The sequence below is a fragment of the Chiloscyllium plagiosum genome, unplaced genomic scaffold (assembly GCF_037043375.1).
Source record: "Chiloscyllium plagiosum isolate Xiang-an unplaced genomic scaffold, Cpla_swu_hap1 HiC_scaffold_1, whole genome shotgun sequence".
Classification (NCBI taxonomy): domain Eukaryota; kingdom Metazoa; phylum Chordata; class Chondrichthyes; order Orectolobiformes; family Hemiscylliidae; genus Chiloscyllium; species Chiloscyllium plagiosum.
The window spans coordinates 169,323,802-169,345,098 of NW_028270139.1; the positions used below are offsets into that span (position 1 = coordinate 169,323,802).

General features: G+C 44.5%; 1 protein-coding gene across 1 annotated transcript in view; it reads left to right on the forward strand.

Moving 5' to 3' along the window:
* The window catches only part of LOC148152293 (disintegrin and metalloproteinase domain-containing protein 12-like), a 236,154-nt gene that overhangs the window by 185,271 nt on the left and 29,586 nt on the right, over window positions 1-21,297 (forward strand). The window contains exons 15-17 of the mRNA XM_087985877.1: window positions 574-682; window positions 6,702-6,894; window positions 18,671-18,748. Of these exons, the coding sequence (XP_087842003.1) occupies window positions 574-682; window positions 6,702-6,894; window positions 18,671-18,748 (380 nt within the window). The remainder of the gene's footprint in view (window positions 1-573; window positions 683-6,701; window positions 6,895-18,670; window positions 18,749-21,297) is intronic.

Sequence of the window (21,297 nt, forward strand, 5' to 3'; positions counted from 1 at the left end):
GCACTGCTCCCTCACAATGCCAGGGACCTGGTTTGATTCCAGCTGTGGAGTCTGTATATTCTCCCTGTGTCTGTGCAGGTTTCCTCTGGGTGCTCCAGTTTCCTCCAACGGTCCACAGATGTTAGGTGGATTGGCCATGCTAAATTGCCCATAGTGTCCAGGCATATGCAGGTTAGGTGGATTAGCCATCTAACCTGCAGGGATAGGGTGAGGGTGGATTTTGGAGGGATGTTGTTTGGAGGGTTGATGCAGGCTTGATGTGTTAAATTGACATCTTTCTGTACTGTAAGGATTTTATACTCTATGAGTAGTCCAGCGATAATACCACTAGGCCATCAACTTCTCACAATTGGAGCCATTGTGCTTGTCACTCTCATCATGGGGTGGCAAACCCCACCCCCCCAACCCCCACCTGTCAATCCTCCATTTCTCTGTAACTGACATTCTCCATTCCCTCTTTTCTTTATCAGTCAGAAACCAGCTGAGTTGTGGAGGAGGTGAGTGTGGCATGGATTAGTTTAGCCTCTGTATTCTGTGGAATTTTAAAAAATTCTCCCACTGTCTCTCAAATAGGTGCGCAATCTGCTCCAGAAGCCTGTTATCAAGCTACAAATACAGTTGGAAACGAGTTTGGGAACTGTGGCACGGATGAACAAAATAATTACGTAAAATGCACCATTGAGTAAGTTTGTCAGTAAACTGCAGATTTTTAAGAATTTGTCTTGGGATGTGGGTGGTGCTGGCTAAGTAAGCATTTACTGCCCATCCCTAACTGCTACTTAGAGTCAACCACATGGCTGTTGGTCTGGAGTACTGACCAGACCAGGTGAGGTTGGCATATTTTCTTCTCTGAATGATAGTGGCTCAGTTGTTAGCACTGTTGCCTCACAGTGCCAGAGACCTGGGTTCGATTCCAGCTTTGGGCGGCTATCTGTGAGGAGTTTGCACATTCTCCTAGTGTTTGTGTCGGTTTCCTTGGATACTTTAGTTTCCTCCCACCATCCGAAGATGTTCAGGTTAGGGTGAATTGGCCATGCTAAATTGCCCATAGTCTCCAGGGATGTGCAGGTTAGGGTGGATTGGCCATGCTAAATTGCCCATAGTGTCCAGGGATGTGCAGGTTAGGGTGGATTGGCCATGCTAAATTGCCCATAGTCTCCAGGGATGTGCAGGTTAGGGTGGATTGGCCATGCTAACTTGCCCATAGTGTCCAGGGATGTGCAGGTTAGGGTGGATTGGCCATGCTAAATTGCCCATAGTGTCCAGGGATGTGCAGGTTAGGGTGGATTGGCCATGCTAAATTGCCCATAGTGTCCAGGGATGTGCAGGTTAGGGTGGATTGGCCATGCTAAATTGCCCATAGTGTCCAGGGATCTGCAGGTTAGGGTGGATTGGCAATGCTAAATTGCCCATAGTGTCCAGGGATGTGCAGGTTAGGGTGGATTGGCCATGCTAAATTGCCCATAGTGTCCAGGGATGTGCAGGTTAGGGTGGATTGGCCATGCTAAATTGCCCATAGTGTCCAGAGATGTGCAGGTTAGGGTGGATTGGCCATGCTAAATTGCCCATAGTGTCCAGGGATGTGCAGGTTAGGGTGGATTGGCCATGCTAAATTGCCCATAGTGTCCAGAGATGTGCAGGCTAGCTGGATTAGCTATGGTTAATGCAGGGTTATGGGGATAGGGTAGGGATGTGGGTCTGGGTGGGATGCTGGGCAGAGGGTCAGTACAGACTCGATGGGCCGAATGGCCTGCTTCCACACCTTTGGGATTCTATGACAGCTACTTTGTCAATCCCCTTTCTATACTTAAATTTCTATACTTAATAAACCAGGTATATTTTAACAACAAGCATGATTATGGGTCATCAGCTTTTTAATCTAGGATTTTGTTGAATTTCAGTTCCACTGTATACTGTGATGGGATTTGAACACATTTCCCCAGGCAAAAGTGGTTTTAAAAGACTTTAGAGAGTGTATGATAAAAGATTAATAGCAATGATTCCAAGGATGAATAACTTAATTTGCATAGTTAGATTAAAGTGGTTGACACTGTTCACCTTGGTACAGGGAAGTTTGGAAGGAGATTTGGTTAAGGTGATCTGATTATGACAGGTCTGTACAGAGTACACAAGTGAAAAACTGTTCTAGCAGGAGAGGTGGAGGTCTAATTTTCAAAAGAAGAAATGGTGACATGGGGAAAAGCTTTTCCAAAAAGCAAGTGAGTAAACACCTCGGAGGCACTCAGTTGAAACTTCCCAAAGGGATTTGGATGTATAAACGATCCCTGGGTTATGAACAGGTTCAGTTCCTGACTACTTTCCAAAGTTGATCTGTATGCAACTCAGAACACAATCCAGTACAATAGAAAACAGCCATTTGTAAATGTGTGCAAAAATTCAGATGTTGGATCTAAAAGATTAATATTCAGATGGGATCTGGGCGGCACGGTGGCACAGTTGTCTCACAGCACCAGAGACCCGGGTTCAATTCCCGCCTCAGGCAACTGACTGTGTGGAGTTTGCACATTCTCCCCGTGTCTGCGTGGGTTTCCTCCGGGTTTCCTCCCACAGTTCAAAAAAGTGCAGGTTAGGTGGATTGGCCATGCTAAATTGCCCGTAGTGTTAGGTAAGGGGTAAATGTAGGGGTATGGGTGGGTTGTGCTTCGGCGGGGCGGTGTGGACTTGTTAGGCTGAAGGGCCTGTTTCCACACTGTAAGTAATCTAATCTAACCTTGCTAATCAGGTCAAGAGTTTGTAAACCAGGGCACCTATACTGGGTTACTGGGAGGAGGTGGTGAATGGCATTAGTAGAATTACTCATTCAAGAGGCAGTATGGGTCTGACAGGTCGAATGGTCTGTTTCCCTGCAGTAACTGAATCTGTAATTCTGTCACTTTGGATTTGCAGGTATAACTAGTCATGCACCACAGGGAGCAACTAATTACATAGATGAAACAATAGGCATTTTTAAATCGAATTTTGCTGACACTGTGAGGTTAGATAGGAAGGTAAGCAGTTGGAACACTAAGATATTGCTTCATGAATAGTCAACAGGGTGCCAAACGGAGAATAACATGAACATGTGAAAATCTCCATGGAGATAGGACGAACAGAAAGCCAAAATATGTTTTCAAAGTTGAGGAACCAGTATGTTTTGGTATTCAGAGCAATTTGAAGGAGAAGTCTTCAAAAACATTTTCTGTGCTGTAGATCTCTATGACTGTAACATTCCCATTCTGAATTGTGGGAGAATCCAGGACATCTGTGCTTGGGAAGAGAAAACAAATGCACTGCAGATGCTGCTGGGAATCAGAAACAAAAACAGAAGTTGCTGGAAAGTTTCAGCAGGTCTGGCAACATCTGTGGAGAGAAATCAGAGTTAATGTTTTGGGTTCAGTGACCGTTTCTCCCTTGTTTGCAAAGATGTCAGCCAGAAGCATGTGGAGTGATCTATCTTTGCCTTCTAAATCAACAAATGACAGGAAGCATTGGATACAGCAATGGCACTGGGTCTGACAATATCCTGATTGTAGTATTGAAGGGTAGTTCTCCAGAACTGGCCGCAGCCCTAGTCAAATATATAATGTACATCGGTATGTACATGACCATGTGGAAAAGTTGTCACCTGTATCTTTGCCACAGATAAAGCAGGAGAAATCCAAACCACCAGTTACCTCAGTTCCATTTCCTTTCTTCCATCTATGTGGGTGTCATTGACAAGGCCAGCATGTATTGCTCCATCCCTAATTGCCCTTGAACCAAGTGGTTTACTGAGCCATTTTGGAGAACAGTTGTGTCAGCCACATTGCTGTGTGTCTGCAGTTGTGTGAAGGTCAGGCCTAGGTCAGACTATTAATTCTGAGATCCAAGTAATGTTCTGGGGAGCTGAAAATGTGTTGCTGGAAAAGCGCAGCAGGTCAGGCAGCATCCAGGGAACAGGAGAATCGACGTTTCGGGCATGAGCCCTTCTTCAGGAATTTTCAGGAATGTTCTGGGGACCCAGGTTTGAAACGTGCAATGACAGATAATGGAATTTGAATTTAATTTTAAGTATGGGACATGAAAGCACTGTCAATCATCATAAAAAAACTCAACTGGTTCACTACTGAAGGGGGGGGAACTGTTGTCTTTACTTAACATGGCTTACAGTTGATTCCAGAATGACGGCAATAAGGTTGACTCTTAACTCAGTTAAGGATGGCCAATAAATGCTGGCCTGATCTGCATGTTGTGAATGAATGTAAAAAATGGCAAATTTCTCGAAAGGGTGTCAGTGAACCAAAGTTTTATTTTATGATAAATGTTGGTGGTGTTGATGACCCACAGTGCTTCAGGGATGTCCCGATCTACCAACTCAAGACTGACATCCATAAGTGCTGTGGGCCATGAACAGCAGCAGAATTGTACTCCAGCACAATCTGTAACCTCATGGCATGGCATTTCCCCCACTCAACCATTAGCATCAAGCCAGGGGATCAACCCTGGTTCAGTGGACCAGACCTGGAAATGAGGTGTCAACCTGGGGAAGCCAGCAAACAGGACTACTTACACACTGAACAGCATGAGCAGCAAGTGATAAACAGAGCTAAGCAATCCAACAACCAATGGATCTGATCTAAGCTCTGCAACCCTGCCACATCTAGCCGTGAATAATGGTGGACAATTAAACAACTCATTGGGAGGGGAGGCTCCACAAATATCCCCATCCTCAATGATGGAGGTTCCCAGCACATCAGTGCAAAAGATAAGCACTGATAATGCTGGAGCATTCACAACAATCTTCAGCCAGAATTGCAGAGTGGATGATCCATCTCAGCCTCCTCCAATGATCCCCAGCGTCACAGATACCAGTCTTCAGCCAATTCAATTCACTCCACATGACATCAAGAAACAGGACAAATCCAACCCTGCCAATTACTGCCTCATCAGTCTGCTCTCCACCATCAGTAAAGTGATGGAAGGTCTCATCAACAGAGCTATCAAGCAGCACCTGCTCAGCAATAACCTGCTCAGTGACACCCAGTTTGGGTTCCACCAGGGCCACTCAGCTCCTGACCTCATTACAGCCTTGGGTCAAACATAGCCAAAAGAACTGAATTCCAGAGGGGAGGGGAGAGGGACAGCCCTTTACATCAAGGGGCCATGGCAAAACTGGCATCACTGGGTATCAGGGGCAAACGCTCCGCTGGTTGGAGACATACCTGACACACAGGAAGATAGTCATGGTTGTTGGAGGTCAGTCTCTCATCTCCAGGACATCTCTGCAGGAATTCCCCAGAGTAGTGTCCAAGGCCCAACCATCTTCAGCTGCTTCATCAATGACCTTCCCTCCATCTTAAGGTCAGAAGTGGGTATGTTCACCAATAATTGCACAATGTACAGCACTATTCACAACTCCTCTGCTACTGAAGTAGTCCATGTCCAAATGCAACAAGGTCTAGACAATATCCAGAGCTGAAAATGTGTTGCTGGAAAAGCGCAGCAGGTCAGGCAGCATCCAAGGAACAGGAGAATCGACGTTTCGGGCATAAGCCCTTCTTCAGGAATATCCAGGCTTGGGCTGACAAGTGGCAAGTAACATTTGCACCCCACAAATGCCAGGCTGTGACCATCACCAGCGAAAGACAATCTAACCATCGCCCCTTGATATTTAAGAATGTTGCCATCACTGAATCCCCCACTGTCAACATCCTTGATGTTATTATTGATCACAAACTCAGTTGAATTCACCACATAAACACAGTGGCTACAAGAGCAGTTCAGAGGCTAGGAATACTGCAATGAGTAACTCACCACCTGACTCCCCAAAGCCTGTCCACTGTCTATAAGACACAAGTCATGGGTGTGATGGAATACTCCCCCCTTGCCTGGATGGGTGCAGTTCAAACAACACTCAGGCAGCTTGATACCATCCAGGACAAAGCAGCCCACTGGGTTAGCCTTTCAGCACCAATGCTCAGCAGCAGCAGTAGCAGCAGCAGTGTGAATTATCCACAAGATGCACTGCAGAAATTCACAAAAGATCCTTAAACAGCACCTTCCATCTAGAAAGACAAGGGCAGCAGAAATGTGGGAACACCACGCCTTCAAGTTCCCCTCCAAGCCACTCACCATCCTGACTTGGAAATATATCGCTGTTTCTTCACTGTCACTGGGTCAGAACCCGAGAGTTCCGTCCCCTGGGGGCATTGTGGGTCAACCCACAGCACATGGACAGCAGCGGTTCAAGAAGGCAGCTCACCCCCACCTTTTCAAGGGGCAACTAGGGATGGGCAATAAATGGTGGGCCCAGCCAGTGACACCCACACCCCACAAAATGAATAACATTGAGAAAGGAAAATAAGGTTTAACGGTCACTGTTATGTAGAATAGATTTCAACTCCAGATTTTATTAAGTGAAGTTAAATTCTAGTGGGATTTTATCCTGTGCCCCTGAATATTTAGGGTGGAACGGTGGCTCAGTGTCTAGCACTGCTACCTCACAGCCTCAGAGACCTGGGTTCCATTCCAGTCTCAGCTTCCCTTACCTTGTGAAGTTTAAAATCACAAATAAAGCCAGATATTGATATGCTGAAAGAGCCATAAAGTTATTTAAGAGTATGTTTGTAGGGAATAAGTCCCACATGTTCAGAGCTTGTCCCATTAATAGCCTCAGGAAATGAAGAATGGCAAAGTCCTAAGTTATTGTGTCTCTTTTGCAGGCATGCAATCTGTGGGAAAATCCAGTGTACAGGTGGAAATGCGGCTCCACTCCGAGGAGGAATCTTCCATATTATATCCACCACCATCAGATTTAATAATACAGTATATGTATGCCGAGCTACATTTTCTAAGTTACCTGATTCCAGCAGTCCAGACATGGTTTACCAAGGAACCAGGTGTCGAGCCAACAAGGTAATCAAGTCACAATCAGTATAAAAGGAATATCAACAGCAGAGGAATATTTACGTTTGCATTCTCCCTCACCCCCTCCCCAAGCATTCTTGGCTGGTATTCTTTATCCCATTCCAGAATTAAAGATATATATCCTCCTCAATATTGTTCGCAACTCAACCACAGTCATCTTTTGACCCAGCGTCCTCCCTTTCATTGCTGTTTATTTCCTACTCCCCACTCTCTTTTACTCTTCCCTCTCTCTTTGCCACCTTTCCTCCTTCTCTGCAGTACACTCTCCTGCTTCACTGTTCTCTGTATTCTGCCTTTCCTTTCCTTTCCCAGTCATCCTACCCTCATTATTTTCCTTCAATTATCCTTTCATTCACTTCATTCTGTCTTTCCCTCCTGTTTACTTTTCCCTTTCCTCTCTACTCTTGCCACTTTCCTCCTTCACTATCTCTTTCACGGGCTGGTACAAAAGGTGAAGTCACATGGGATAAGCTGGTAAGATGGATACAGAACTAGCTTAGTAATTGAAGACAGAGCATAGTAGTGAAGGGTTATTTGCCCCAGTATTCCTAGCCTCTGACCTGCTCTTGTAACCACAGTATGTATATGGTGAGTTCAGTTGAGTTTCTGGTCAACTTTTATGGCAACACTGTTGATGGATGTTCATCGTAGGGGATTCAGAGGTGGCAATACAATTGAATGTTAAGGGGGGTGAGGTTAAAATATTTCTTACAGTGATGGTCTAACAGCCTGGCATTTGTTACTTGCCACTTGTCAGGCCAAGCTTGGATACTGTCCAGAATGTGCTGCATTTGAACATGGACTGCTTCAGTATCTGAGGAGTCGTGAATGGTGCTGAACATTGTGCAATCATCAGTGAACAACCCCACTTCTGATCTTATGATGGAGGCAAGGTCATGGATGAAGCAGCTCAAGATGGTTGGGCCTAGGACACTCCCCCGAGGAACTCCTGCAGAGATGTCCTGGAGCTGAGCTGTACCGATGAAATGGGGTCCACCTGAATCCTGCTGGGACCAGAATGCTGGTGAATTGCATAGCTAGGGCTGTGGATAGTGCTTTAAACTCAGTAATTTGGGGTAATGGTCCATGGAAAATTATAGAAATGATGCTTGTAGCACAGACTCCAATTGGCAGATATGAAAGAATGTAGAACGTAGAGCAGTATAGGAATGAGCTTTTTGGCTCACAATGCTGTGCCAAACATGAAGCCAAATGAAACTCATCCTTTCTGCCTGCCCTTGGTCCATATCCTCTCATGTGTTGAAACTTTATTGCTGGAACAGCACAGCAGGTCAGGCAGCATCCAGGGAACAGGAGATTCGACGTTTTGGGCACAGGCCCTTCTTCAGGAATGAGCAGAGAGTGTTCAGCAGGAGAAGATAAAAGGTAGGGAGGAGGGACTTGGAGGAGGGGCGTTGGAAATGTGATAGGTGGAAAGAGGTCAAGGTGAGGGTGATAGGTCGGAGTAGGATGGAGGCGGAGAGGTCAAGAAGAAGACTGCAGGTCAGGAAGGCGGTGCCGGGCTGGAGGGATTCGGCTGAGACAAGGTGGGGGGAGGAGGGATGAAGAAACTGGTGAAGTCCAAGTTCATCCGCTGTGGTTGGAGGGTTCCCAGTCGGAAGATAAGACGCTCCTCCTCCGACCGTCGCGTTGTTGTGGTTTGGCGGTGGATGAGTCCAATGACCTGCATATCCTCGGTGGAGTGGGAGGGGGAGTTGAAATGCTGTGCTACAGGGTGGTTGGGTTGGTTCGTCCGGGTGGCCCAGAGGTGCTCTCTGAATCGCTCCGCAAGTAGGCGGCCTGTCTCCCCAATATAGAGGAGGCCACACCGGCTGCAGCGGATGCAGTAGATGATGTGGGTGGAGGTGCAGGTGAATCTGTGGCGGATATGGAAGTTTCCTTTGGGGCCTTGGAGAGAAGTGAGGGGGGAGGTGTGGGCGCAAGTGTTGTCCTTTGGGGCCTTGGAGAGGCCTCTCATTCCTTCCATATCGATGTGCTTATCTAGAAGTCGCTTAAATGCCCCTACCGTATCTCCCTCCACCACCCGGCACTCTCTGTATAAAACTTGCCCCTCATATCTCTTTTGAACTTTGCCCCCCCTCACCTTAGATGCATTCCCCCTTAGTATTAGACATTCCAACTCTGGGATAAAGATTCTGACCTTCAACCCTATCTACGCATCTCATCATTTGATAGACTTCTATCAAAGTCTTCCCTCAGTCTCCACTGCTCCAGAGAAAACAACTTTGAGTTTTTCTAGCCTCTCCTTATAGCTCATACCCACAGATCCAGGCATCATCCTGGTAAACGTCTTCTGTACCCTCTCCAGACTCTTTAAATCCTTCCTGTAATGTGGCAACCAGAAATGAACATAAGAATTAGGAGGAATAGAACATCTGGCCTTTCGAGCCTGCTCCACCATTCGATAAGATCATGGATGATCTTTTCATGGGCTCGGCTCTACACACCCACCCACTCACTGTAACCCTTAGTTCATTTACTGTTCAAGAGGATATCTATCTTTACCTTAAAAACGTTCAACGAGGTAGCTTTAACAGCTTCACTGAGCAGAGAATTCCACAGATAAAGTGAATGCAATATTTATATCACCAAAGTCTTACAAAGCTACAACATGACAACCTGACTCTTGTACTTGTGCCCTGACCAATAAAGGCAAGCTTGCCAAATGTCATCTTTACCAACCTATCCACTTTTGTGGCCAATTTCAGGGAGCTATGGACTTGAACCCCAAGATCTCTCTGTACATTAATGCTCTTTAGGGTCCTGCTGTTAACTGTATAGTTTGCCTTAACATTTGACCTTCCAAAGTCCAGCACCTTACACTTCCCCAGATTAAACGCCATCTGCCATTTAGAGTCATAGAGTCATAGAGATGTACAGCATGGAAACAGACCCATCGGTCCAACCCGTCCATGCCGATCAGCTATCCCAACCCAATCTAGTCCCACCTGCCAGCACCCAGCCCATATCCCTCCAAACCCTTCCTATTCATATACCCATCCAGATGCCTTTTAAATGTTGCAATTGTACCAGCCTCCACCACTTCCTCTGGCAGCTCATTCCATAACACCCCCTGCATAAAAAAGTTGCCCCTTAGGTCTCTTTTATATCTTTCCCCTCTCACCCTAAACCTATGCCCTCTATGTCCTCCACCCCAGGGAAAAGACTTTCTCTATTTACCCTATCCATGCCCCTCATGATTTTATAAACCTCTATAAGGTCACGCCTTAGCCTCTGACGCTCCAATCCTCCAACCCTGGCAACAGCCTTGTAAATCTTTTCTGAATCCTTTCAAGTTTCGCAACATTCTTCCAATAGGAGGGAGACCAGAATTGCACACAATATTCCAACAGTGGCCTAACCCATGTCCTGTACAGCTGCAACATGACCTCCCAACTCCTGTACTCAATACTCTGACCAATAAAGGAAAGCATACCAAACACCTTCTTCACTATCCTATCTACCTGTGACTCCACTTTCAAGGAGCTATGAACCTGCACTCCAAGGTCTCTTTGTTCAGCAACACTCCCTAGGACCTTACCATTAGGTGTATAAGTCCTGCTAAGATTTGCTTTCCCAAAATGCAGCACCTCGCATTTATCCAAATTAAACTCCGTCTGCCACTCCTCAGCCCATTGGCCCATCTGATCAAGATCCCATTGTAATCTGAAGGAACCTTCTTCACTGTCCACTACATCTCCAATTTTGATGTCCTCTGCAAATTTACTAACTATACCTGTCATGCTCACATCCAAATCATTTCTATATCTGACGAAAAGTAAAGGACCCAGCACCGATCCTTGTGGCACTCCACTGGTCACAGGCCTCCAGTCTGAAAAACAACCCTCCACCACCACATATCTTCAATTGCCTTGAGTAATCTCAAATGCCATGTGCTAGTGAGGCAAGGAACAGAAAGAAAGAGCTGGTGCAGGGGTCAGGGTTTTAGGTTCATAGATCATTGGGATCTCTTCTGGGGCAGGGGTGACCCATGAGGGACAGGTTGTACCTCACCTGGAGCAGAACCAATATCCTTGTTTAGGGAGGTTTGCTGCTGCAACTCAGGAGGGTTTTAACTAGAGTGGTGGGGGCTGGGAACCAGAGCAGCAGGTCACCAAGTGGAGGAATTGAGGTAAAGGTAAATGTTAGGACTAGTAAGTCAGAAAGGAAGGAGAGGCAGAGACAGGTAAATGAACACAATGGTACAAATGGGCTGAGGTGTGTTTTTGTTTCAATGCAGGGAGTATGATAGGTAAGCTAGGCTGGACCAGTACATGGGACCAAGATTTTGTGGTTATTTCAGAGACTTGGTTTGGAGAGGGACAGAACTGGCTGCTCAATGTTCCAGGGTTTCCTTGTTTTAGATGAGATAGAGCGGAAGGTAGAAGAGGTGGAAGTGTTGCATTACTAATCGGGGGAATGTTACAGCTGTGCTCAGAGAGGAAGTACTGGAGGGTTCATCCACTGAGGCAATATGGGTAGAGCTCAAAAATAAGATAGGTGTGCAATCACTCTCATACGGTTGGATTCTGGGTAATCCAAGATGGAGGACGGGAAAAATTTCTGGCTGTAAGAGCTGCTCCTTTTTTGAGGTATTTTAGGTGCTGGCGGTGATTTCCTCGAATTCCAGGAGCAGCAATTACTGTTTTATATGCTGTCGCATTGTTTTGGAACTTTGGAAAAAAGAAGTCAAAACAACAGCAGTTTTAAAAGGGAGAAGAGACAAAGGAAGCACAGCATGAGGTCAGTGCAGGAGACAGAGAGAGAAAGAAACTGACACCACAGTGTACCTACACAGTTACTGCCTTCGCTGTTTGAATTTGTGTGTCACTGGACATCGGAGTGCGTCTGGGAAAATTAGTGAGCTGCTAAAGAAGTGGTGGAGGCTGGTACAATTGCAACATTTAAGAGGCATTTGGATGGGTATATGAATAGGAAGGGTTTGGAGGGCTGGGTGCTGGCAGGTGGGACTAGATTGTGTTGGGATATCTGGTCGGCATGGACGGGTTGGACCGAAGCATCTGCTTCTATGCTGTACATCTCTATGACTCAATGATTATACTATAGGCCCTTAATAGCCACTGAGACATTGTGGAACAAGTATGTCAGCAGCTTATGGAAAGCTGCAATAACAACAGGGTTGTCATAGTGGGTGACATTAACTTCCTCAATATTGACTGGGACTCCCTTGGAGCAAGAGTTTCAAGTGGAGCAGTATTTGCTAAGTACATCCAAGAGGGTTTCTTAAAACAGTACGTGGATAGTCCAGTTAGAGAGGGGGCCACACTGGACCTTGTACTGCCTAATGAGCCTGGCCAGATGACTGACTTTTCAGTAGGAAGCCATTTTGGAAACAGTGATCATAACTTCTTATGTTTCAAGGTAGCTATGAATAAGGATATGTCAGGACTATGCGGGAAGGTACAAAATTGGGGGAGGGCAACTGATGTCAGTATTAAGCAGGAACTAGGGAATGTTAATTGGGAGGAGCTGTTATCGGGCAAGTCCACATTTGACATGTGGGAATTGTTTAAAGACCTAATGATGAGAGCTCAGGACCAGCATGTTCCAGTAAGGAGGAAGGACACGAATGGCAAGGTATGGGACCTTGGATAATGAGCGGGGTTGGGAATTTAATCAAAAGGGAAAAAGAAGCGTACGTAAGGTTTAGGAGGTTAAAATCAGACAGGGTCTGTGAGGAATATAAAGAAAGCAGGAAAGAACTCAAGCAGGGAATTAGGAGAGCGAGAAGGGGCCATAAAATGACCTTGGCAAGCATGGTTGAAGAGAATCACAAGGCATTCTGTACATACATTTAAAACAAAAGGGCAACTAGGGAGAAGGTATGACCACCCCAGGATAAAACTTGTGCTTGGAGGTAGAGGATGTAAGTGATTTCCTAAATGAGTGCTTTGTGTCGGTCTTCACTCAGGAGAAGGATTTGGAGAACAGTGAGATTTGTGTGGAGCATGCTAATATGCTGGGGCATTTTGAGATCCAGAAAGAAGTAGTGTTGGGTCTTTTAAAAAAAACATTAGGGTGGATAAGTCGCCAGACCCTGATGGTATCTACTCCAGGTTATTGAAAGAGGCAAGAGAGGAGATTGCTGGCACATTGACCAAGTCCTTTGAATCCTCGCTGGCTACGGGAGAGGTCCTGGAGGGCTGGCGAGTAGGTAATATTCCTCTGTTCAAGAAGGAAAATAGGGATAATCCAGGAATATATAGACCAGTGAGTCTCACATCGGCAGTTGGGAAACCATTGGAGAGAATTCTTAGGGATAAGGTTTATACACATTTGGAAATGCATGGCCTAATTTGGGACAGTCAGCATAACTTTGTGCAAGGCAGGTTATGTCTTACTAACTCGATTAAATTTGTCAAGGAGGTGACAATGGTGATCATTGAGAGTACAGCAGCGTATGTCGTTTACATGGATTTTAGCATGGCATTTATATAAATGATTTGGATGTGAACAAAGGAGGTATGGTTAGTAAGTTTGCAGATGATGCCAAAATTGGAGGTGTAGTGGAAGCGAAGAAGATTATCTCAACAGGATCTTGATCAGATGGGTCAGTATGCCAAGGAGTGGCTGATGGAGTTTAGTTTCGATAAATGTGAGGTGCTGCATTTTGGAACAGCAAATCAAAGCAGGACTTATACACTTAATGGTAAGGTTCTGGGGAGTGTTGATGAAGTGCAGGTTCATAGTTTAGCAAAAGTGGAGTTGCTGGTAGGTAGGACAGTGAAGAAGGCGTTTGGTATGCTTGCCTTTATTGGTCAGAGTATTGAGTACAGGCATTGGGAGGTCGTGTTGTGGCTGTACAGGACATTGGTTAGGCTACTTTTGGAATACTGTGTTAATTCTAGCTTCCTTGGTATAAGAAGGATATTGTGAAACTTGATGGGATTCTGAAAAGATTTACAAAGATGTTGCCAGGGTTGGAGGGTTTGAGTTGTAAGGAGAGGAAATTGTCAGAAAGTGGATGTGAGGAATGTTTGATCATTTTTTTAAAATTCTGTCATTGTATGCGGCGTGACTGGCTAGGACAGTATTTGTTGCCTATCCCGAATTGCCCAGAGGGCAATTGGGAGTCAACCACATGGCTATGGGTCTGGAGTCACATGTAGGCCAGACCAGGTAAGGATGGCAGATTTCCTTCCCTAAAGGACATTACTGAACCAGATGGGTTTTTCTGACAATTAATTCACGGTCACCATTCCAGATTTTTACCAAATTTAAATTCCACCACCTGCCATAACAGGATTTGAACCCTCGTTCCTAATACATTAATTGGGTCAGTAGATTATCAATCCAGCAATAATACCATTGGGCCATCGCCACCTCTATATTAAATGGCATAGCAATCTTAAGGGGCCAAATGGCCTAATCTCGTTTCTATTTTTAGGAACTTGCACCATAGATCATAAAAGCCCTACAAGTATAGAAACAAACCATTTGACCCAATGAGTCCACACCAACTCTCTGAAAGAGCATCCCAGCCAGAGCCACCTATACCCTGTTCCTATGACCCTGCATTTCCTATGGCTAATCCACCGAACCTGCACATCTTTGGACTATGGGAGGAAACTCACACAGGCACGGGGAGAATGTGCAAACTCCACACAGACTGTCACCCAAGGTTGGAATTGAATCTGAGTCCCTGGCGCTGTGAGGCAGCAGTGCTAACCACTGAGCCACCGAGACACCCATAGGCAGATGTCATCCCTGTGACAAGCCACAGAGATGGTTGTAGTGTTGTGACGTACAATAACATAGGCAGGTCAATAACTAATTAATAAAAATGTAGCTGTAATCATCAACAATTGCTTGTGGAAAAACTAGATCAAAGATTATTGGAGATCAGTGGAGAAGCAACTTTGCAGCAATAAATTTATCAGACTTGACATTGGGTAGTGGACGGCCTCAAGGAGTCTTTTGGCCTTACTCCTGCTCCTAATTCTTATGATCATGTGACAGGATTAATCAATATTTTGGTTTATTTGTATCTAAATGCAATTGTTCGCCATCTGGTATCTGTCGTACTGACTCAGATAATTGCATGATTGTTCTCGTGCGTACGTTCCAACAGCCTCTATAGTGAGCTGTTTTTTCATCTGGAATCTAATACACCATACCGAAGGATGAAATCACACAAGAATACAGTATACTATATGTGAATGCATGAGGTATGGAAATTAAGTTTGGTAACAGACAGGCACAGATAGCCATGTGGAAATATGAGAGTGTGGCAAAAAAGGAAGGAAAAAGCTGAATATTAACTTGGTCCAGTGTGTTCACAAGAGATCGGAAAGCAAGGAGTGGGTCCAAGGGGTTCATATCGATAATTCTTTGAAGTTTGTGTCACGTACAGACAGAACGGTCAAAAAGACATTTAGCACGCTTGCCTTCACTGCTCATTCCTTTGAGTGTAGGAGTTGGGAGGTTATGTTGAGGTTGTACAGGACATTGGTGAGGCCTCTTTTGGAGAACTGTGTGCAGTTCTGGTCACCATGTTATAGGAAGTATATTATTAAGCTGAAGAGGGTTCAGAAGAGATTTACCAGGATGTTGGCAGGTATGGAAGGTTTGAGTTATAAAGAAAGACTGAATAGGCTGGGACTTTTTTTCGCTAGAGCATAGGGAGTTGAGACAAGATCTTGTAGAGGTTAAAAAGCCATGGTGGGTGTAGATAGGGTAAACGGTGGGTGTCTTTTCCCTGGGATTTCAAGTCGTGGGGCAAATTTTTAAGGTGAGAGGAAAGAGATTTAAAAAGATAGGAGGGGCAAATGTTTTCCACACAGAGGGTGTTTCACATGTGCAGTGAATTTCCTGAGGAAGTGGGGGATGTGGGCACAGTCACAATGTATAAAAGACACTGATATAAGTAGATGAATAGGAAAAGTTTGCAGGTATATAGGCCAGGAGCAGGCAGGTAGGACTAGTTTAGTTTGAGATTATGTTTGGCATGGATTGCTTGGACCGAAGGGTCTGTTTCCATACGCTATGACTCTATGAGAGGCTGAATAGGCTGAGGCTGTTTTCCCTGGTGCGTCAGAGGCTGAGGGGTTACATTATAGAGGTTTTTAACACCATAAGGGGCATAGATAGGGTAAATAGGATAACTAAAAAAAACACTAAGAGGAAGAAGATGAAATATAAGGGTCATCTAAATAATAACGGAAAAGAAGATTGCAAGAGTTGGAGTAGTTACACTCCATTAGAGGAGTCATTTGCTAGTACAGGGGAGGAGCTTCTGAATGAGATATGAATATGAATGAGTAAACAAGTGTGTGTGGAATCAAAGATGGAAGGAAAAGATAGCAAAGTAGAAAGAGAAATAGAAGGCAGACGAAACAGGGCTAGTTGGAATAGGGGCTAGAGTACAAACAAGAAAGGAAAATGATGAAAAGTCAACCCGAAGGATACAACTGCACAGATTATTCACAGAAGTTAGCCAACTTAACAGCAAACATAGTTATAAACAGATAGGAGCTAATTGCAGTTGCGGAGGTATGACTGCATGATGACCAAAGCTGGATTTGAACACCCAGGAGTGATCAGTCTTTGTGGAGGGTAGACAAAATAGAAAATGGGATGATGTGGTGGCTTTGTTAGTCAAAGGTTTTTTAAAATGTCCTTCCAGTCTTTAGTTTGTAACTTGTCAATATTTCCCCTACTTACTTTGAATCTGAAAGTAACCTATAACAGATAGTCAAATTAGTGGTTATCACTAACTGATGAACTTATGGTTTATCTGTGATGCCACATTTTTTTGTGCCGGGCCCTAATCCTTTAAATGTAAAATTACAGTCAGCCAAAAAGAGCAAGCAAAAAGCATCTCTTTCCCTTGCACCAAATTCCTACCCTGTCTCCAAATTCCCTGAACTGCATACGAACTTGGGCTGTCTCTCAGTCCATGTGACCTCTTTCCTGATTGTTTGCAGATTATTGTAGAACGTTGGAGTTCATCATTAAGGAAGAAATAGCAGGACATATAGAAAAGCTTATTACAACCAAACAGAGGTAACATGATTCTGTGAAAGGAAAATCATGTTTGATGAGTTTGCTAGAGATCCTTCAAGACATAACAAGCAGGGTTGATAAAAGGGAACTATTAGATGTAGTGTAATTGATTTGCAGAAGGAAACATTTGTTTTGCAGAGATGGGAAAGTTCACCAATAATTGCACAACATTTAGTATTATTCACAACTCATCAGATACCAATCATGTCCAAATGGAGCAAGACCAGGACTGCATTCACGCTTAGGCTGAAATGTGAAAAGTAATATTCATACCAGACAAATGTCATGCATTAACCATCTTCAATAAGCAATCATCTAACCTTCGTGCTTTGACATTCAGTGAAACTTCCAATTTCAATATCCTGAGGGTGACAATTGACCAGAAACTGAACTGCACTTGCCACATTAAATGCAATGTCTACAAGAGCAGTCAGAGATTAGAAATATTGCAGCAAATAATTCACCTCCTGACTCCCACAACCTGTCCACCATCTACAAGACACAAGTCAGGAGTGTGATGGAATACTCCCCACTTGCCTGGATGGTGCAGCTGCAACAACACTCAAGAAGCTTGACACCATCCAGGACAAAGCAGCTCACTCAATTGGCACCACATCCACAAGCATCCCCTCCCTCCACCACTAACACACACACACGTGCGCACACACACAAACATATTTTCTCTCTCTCTCTCTCTCTGTTGGAACCCCACAGCCTGGAAGTTTCCCTTCAACTCACTCACTCTCCTCACTTAGAATTATAATACCGTTCCCTCAGTGTCGCTGAGTGAGAATCTGGAACTCCCTTCCTGAGAGCATTGTGGGTGTCCCTACATTTCAAGGACTGTGTCAACATAAGGCAGCAGCTCACCACCACCTTCTCAAGGCAATTTGGCATGGTCAATGAAGGCAAGAAAAACATCCCAAATGTACTGAAAAAGAAAGAGCTAAAAGAGGATAAAATAATCAAAATCACTGGGAAACAGTACTGGCAATACAATCTTAGATAATGGCCGATAAACTCTCAGATCCTGGAAGCTTACATTTAAGGATCTTCCAAAATTTGCTGGATTCTGGAATAAATCTCACAGATTGGAAATCGGGGAGATCACACTATGTACAAAGTTGGAGAGACAGAAAGCAGCAAACGATCAGAAAGATCAACTGTTGTAGAAACTATTTGCAATCTATATCAAATTTGGATGAAGGGCCAAAGTAACAGGAACAGACCCTATGCCCTGCCAAGCTTGCCCTGACACATGAAGCCTTTCTAAACTAAAACCTTGACACGCTCCATATCCCTCTATTCCCTGCCTATTCATGGTATCTGTTAAGATTCCTTTTAAACATTGCTACTGTTTCTGCTTCCACCAGCTCCTCTGGCAGCACATTCCAGGCACTAACCATCCTCAGTGGAAAACATTTGCCTCTCACATCTCCTTTAAACTCACCCCTTTTTACCTTCAACCTATGTCCACTAATAATTGATTAAAATATGTAGTTGTTAAATTTTCTAATGACATAAAGATGATATGAAAATGTGAGTTGTGAAGAGGCCATAACAACTGATTAATTAAATGGGCGGAACAATTAGTCCATTAAGTATAATATGGGAAAGTGCAAAGATCTTGCAGTTAAATGTCGTGGATTCTGACAGGGTCATTTTTGAAATTGAATGACAGCAATACAATGATGAGAACATTGTTTTATTTTCACAGGTGTGTTTTGATCATAAATGCCAGGATGTATCGTTGTTTGGAGTACAGGCATGTGACAGAACCTGTAATAATAGAGGGGTATGAAATTAATCACTTCCCTTTCTGTCAGCCTCTTGGATACATTTCTAAGTGGAGTCGGAGGGATGGTGAGAATTGGGTCATTATATTATCATGTTAAACCAGGTGAGATGATTGGCTTGCCTCCCGTGCCGTGCTGGCACTGCACCTTTAGAATTATGTCAAGCTTTCAACCGAGCTGTGATGATTTGAGTTGATGTTATTACCAGAGAAGTCAGAACTGAGACCGAATACAGGCTTGAAACATAAGCTGTTGATTTTGGTTTAACAATAAAACAAAAGTTTATGAATAAATGAGATGAAGACTATATAGAATGAACCAAACCACCTTATTATAACAAAATGCAAAGATTGTGAAACACAAAGTATGATTCCATTAATCACAATGCACCCCCCCCCCCCCCCCCCCAAAGAGTACCCCAAAATACACCTTCTCCCCAAAAGCACCACTTGTGTAATACTCAGCACAGTGTCTCTTATCAGGGATGGTCATTGTCTGGCATTTGTGGCACAAATGTTATTTGCCATTTGTCAGCCCAAGCCTATTGTCCAGGTCTTGTTGCATTTGAACAGGAATATTTAATTATCTGAGGAATTGTGAAAGATGCTGAACATTGTGTAATTATTGGCGAACATCCCTCCTTTGACTTTAAGATGGAGGGAAGGGATAGGAGGAAGCAACTAAAGATGTTTGGGCTGAGGATACTGGCCTGAGAAACTCCTGTTGAGATGACCTGGAGCTGAGGTGATTGACCTCTAACAACTACATGTTCCAATGTGCCTGGTATGACTCCAATCAGGAGAAAGTGAGGACTGCAGATGCTGGAGACCAGAGTTGAAAAATGTGGTGCTGGAAAAACACAGCAGGCCAGGCAGCATCCAAGGAGCAGGAGAATCGACGTTTCAGGCACCACATTTTTAAACTCATGATTCCAATCAGTGGAGAGTTTGCCCCGATTTCCTTTGATTCCAGTTTTGCTAGGACTTCTTGATGTCATACTTGGTGAAAGAAGGCCTTAATGTCAAGAGCTATCACTCTCCCCACAGCTCTATCAATATTGAAGAAGCTCGACACCATCCAGGTCCAATCAGGCCATTTGATTGGCAGCACATCCACACACACAATGTCAAGGTGGAATGCAGGAGAGAGATTGGCTGCTGAGCAGCAGGGTGTATCAATCTCTGTATCAATGTCAGCAAAACCAAGCAAGCTGCTCATTGACTTAGAGTCTTAGAGTCATCGGTTTATTCAGCATGGAAACAGATCCTTCAGTCCAACTCGTCCATGCCCACCAGATCCCTATATAAATCTAGTATTTGGTACTTGGTATTCAGACCACTGTGTATTAAAAAAGAACGGGTACCCAATGAACACAGTCCACCGATTTCTCAGCAACAAACCCAAACAAGCAGACAAAACATATCCAGAAACCCTAGCCACTTTCCACTACATCAAAGTTATCTCGGAAACGACTGGCAGACTACTCAGACCCCTTGGCATCATGAAGGCCCACAAACCCACCAACACATTAAAACAGCAGCGAATGCACTTGAAAGACCCTATACAGACAACAAGCAAAACTAGTGTCATTTACAAAATACCATGCAATAACTAACAAACACTACATTGGACAAACAGGCAGAAAACTAGCCACTAGGATACATGAACACCAACTAGCCATGAAACGACATGACCCTCTCTCACTAGTATCCTTACATACAGATAAGGAAGACACCACTTCGACTGGGACAGCACATCCACCCTAGGACAAGCCAAACAGAGACATGCACGAGAATTCCTAGAAGCATGGCATACCAAACGGATCTGTCAACAAACACATTGAGTTAGACCCCATGTCCCACACCCCTGAGAAAAAAGAACAGGAAATGACAGCACCACAGGAAATGACATCACCGATCCAAAGAAACTCAGACATATAAATAGAAAACAGGAATTATCAGCAGTGTATCACCCAAAGGGCCACAGAAGATGTTATTTAGTATGGTGACGTAACGTCTGGAAATGAACCTTCCAGCTCAGTGAGCAAACCTACATCCAGAGCCTCAACCTAAGCTACAAATCTTCTCAAAACCCTTTTAAATCTTTCTATCTCACCTTAAGCCTCTTTATCTGCTTTCTCTAGCTGATAATTCCATAGGTTCACCACTCTCCTCATGTCAGTGAAAAATGGTCTAACCTGTATCCTTAGATTGTGACCTGTGATTCTGGACTCCCAGTCATCTAGAACATCCTTCCTCCATCTCCCCTATCTCATCCTGGACATCTGGGCCATCCTTCCTCCATCTCCCCTGTCTCATTCCAGTCATCTAGACCATCCGTCCTCCATCTCCCCTATCTCATCCTGAACATCTGGGCCATCCTTCCTCCATCTCCCCTGTCTCATCCCAGTCATCTAGAACATCCTTCCTCCATCTCCCCTATCTCATCCTGGATATCTGGGCCATCCTTCCTCCATCTCCCCTATCTCATCCCAGTCATCTGGACCATCCATCCTCCATCTCCCCTATCTCATCCTGGACATCTGGGC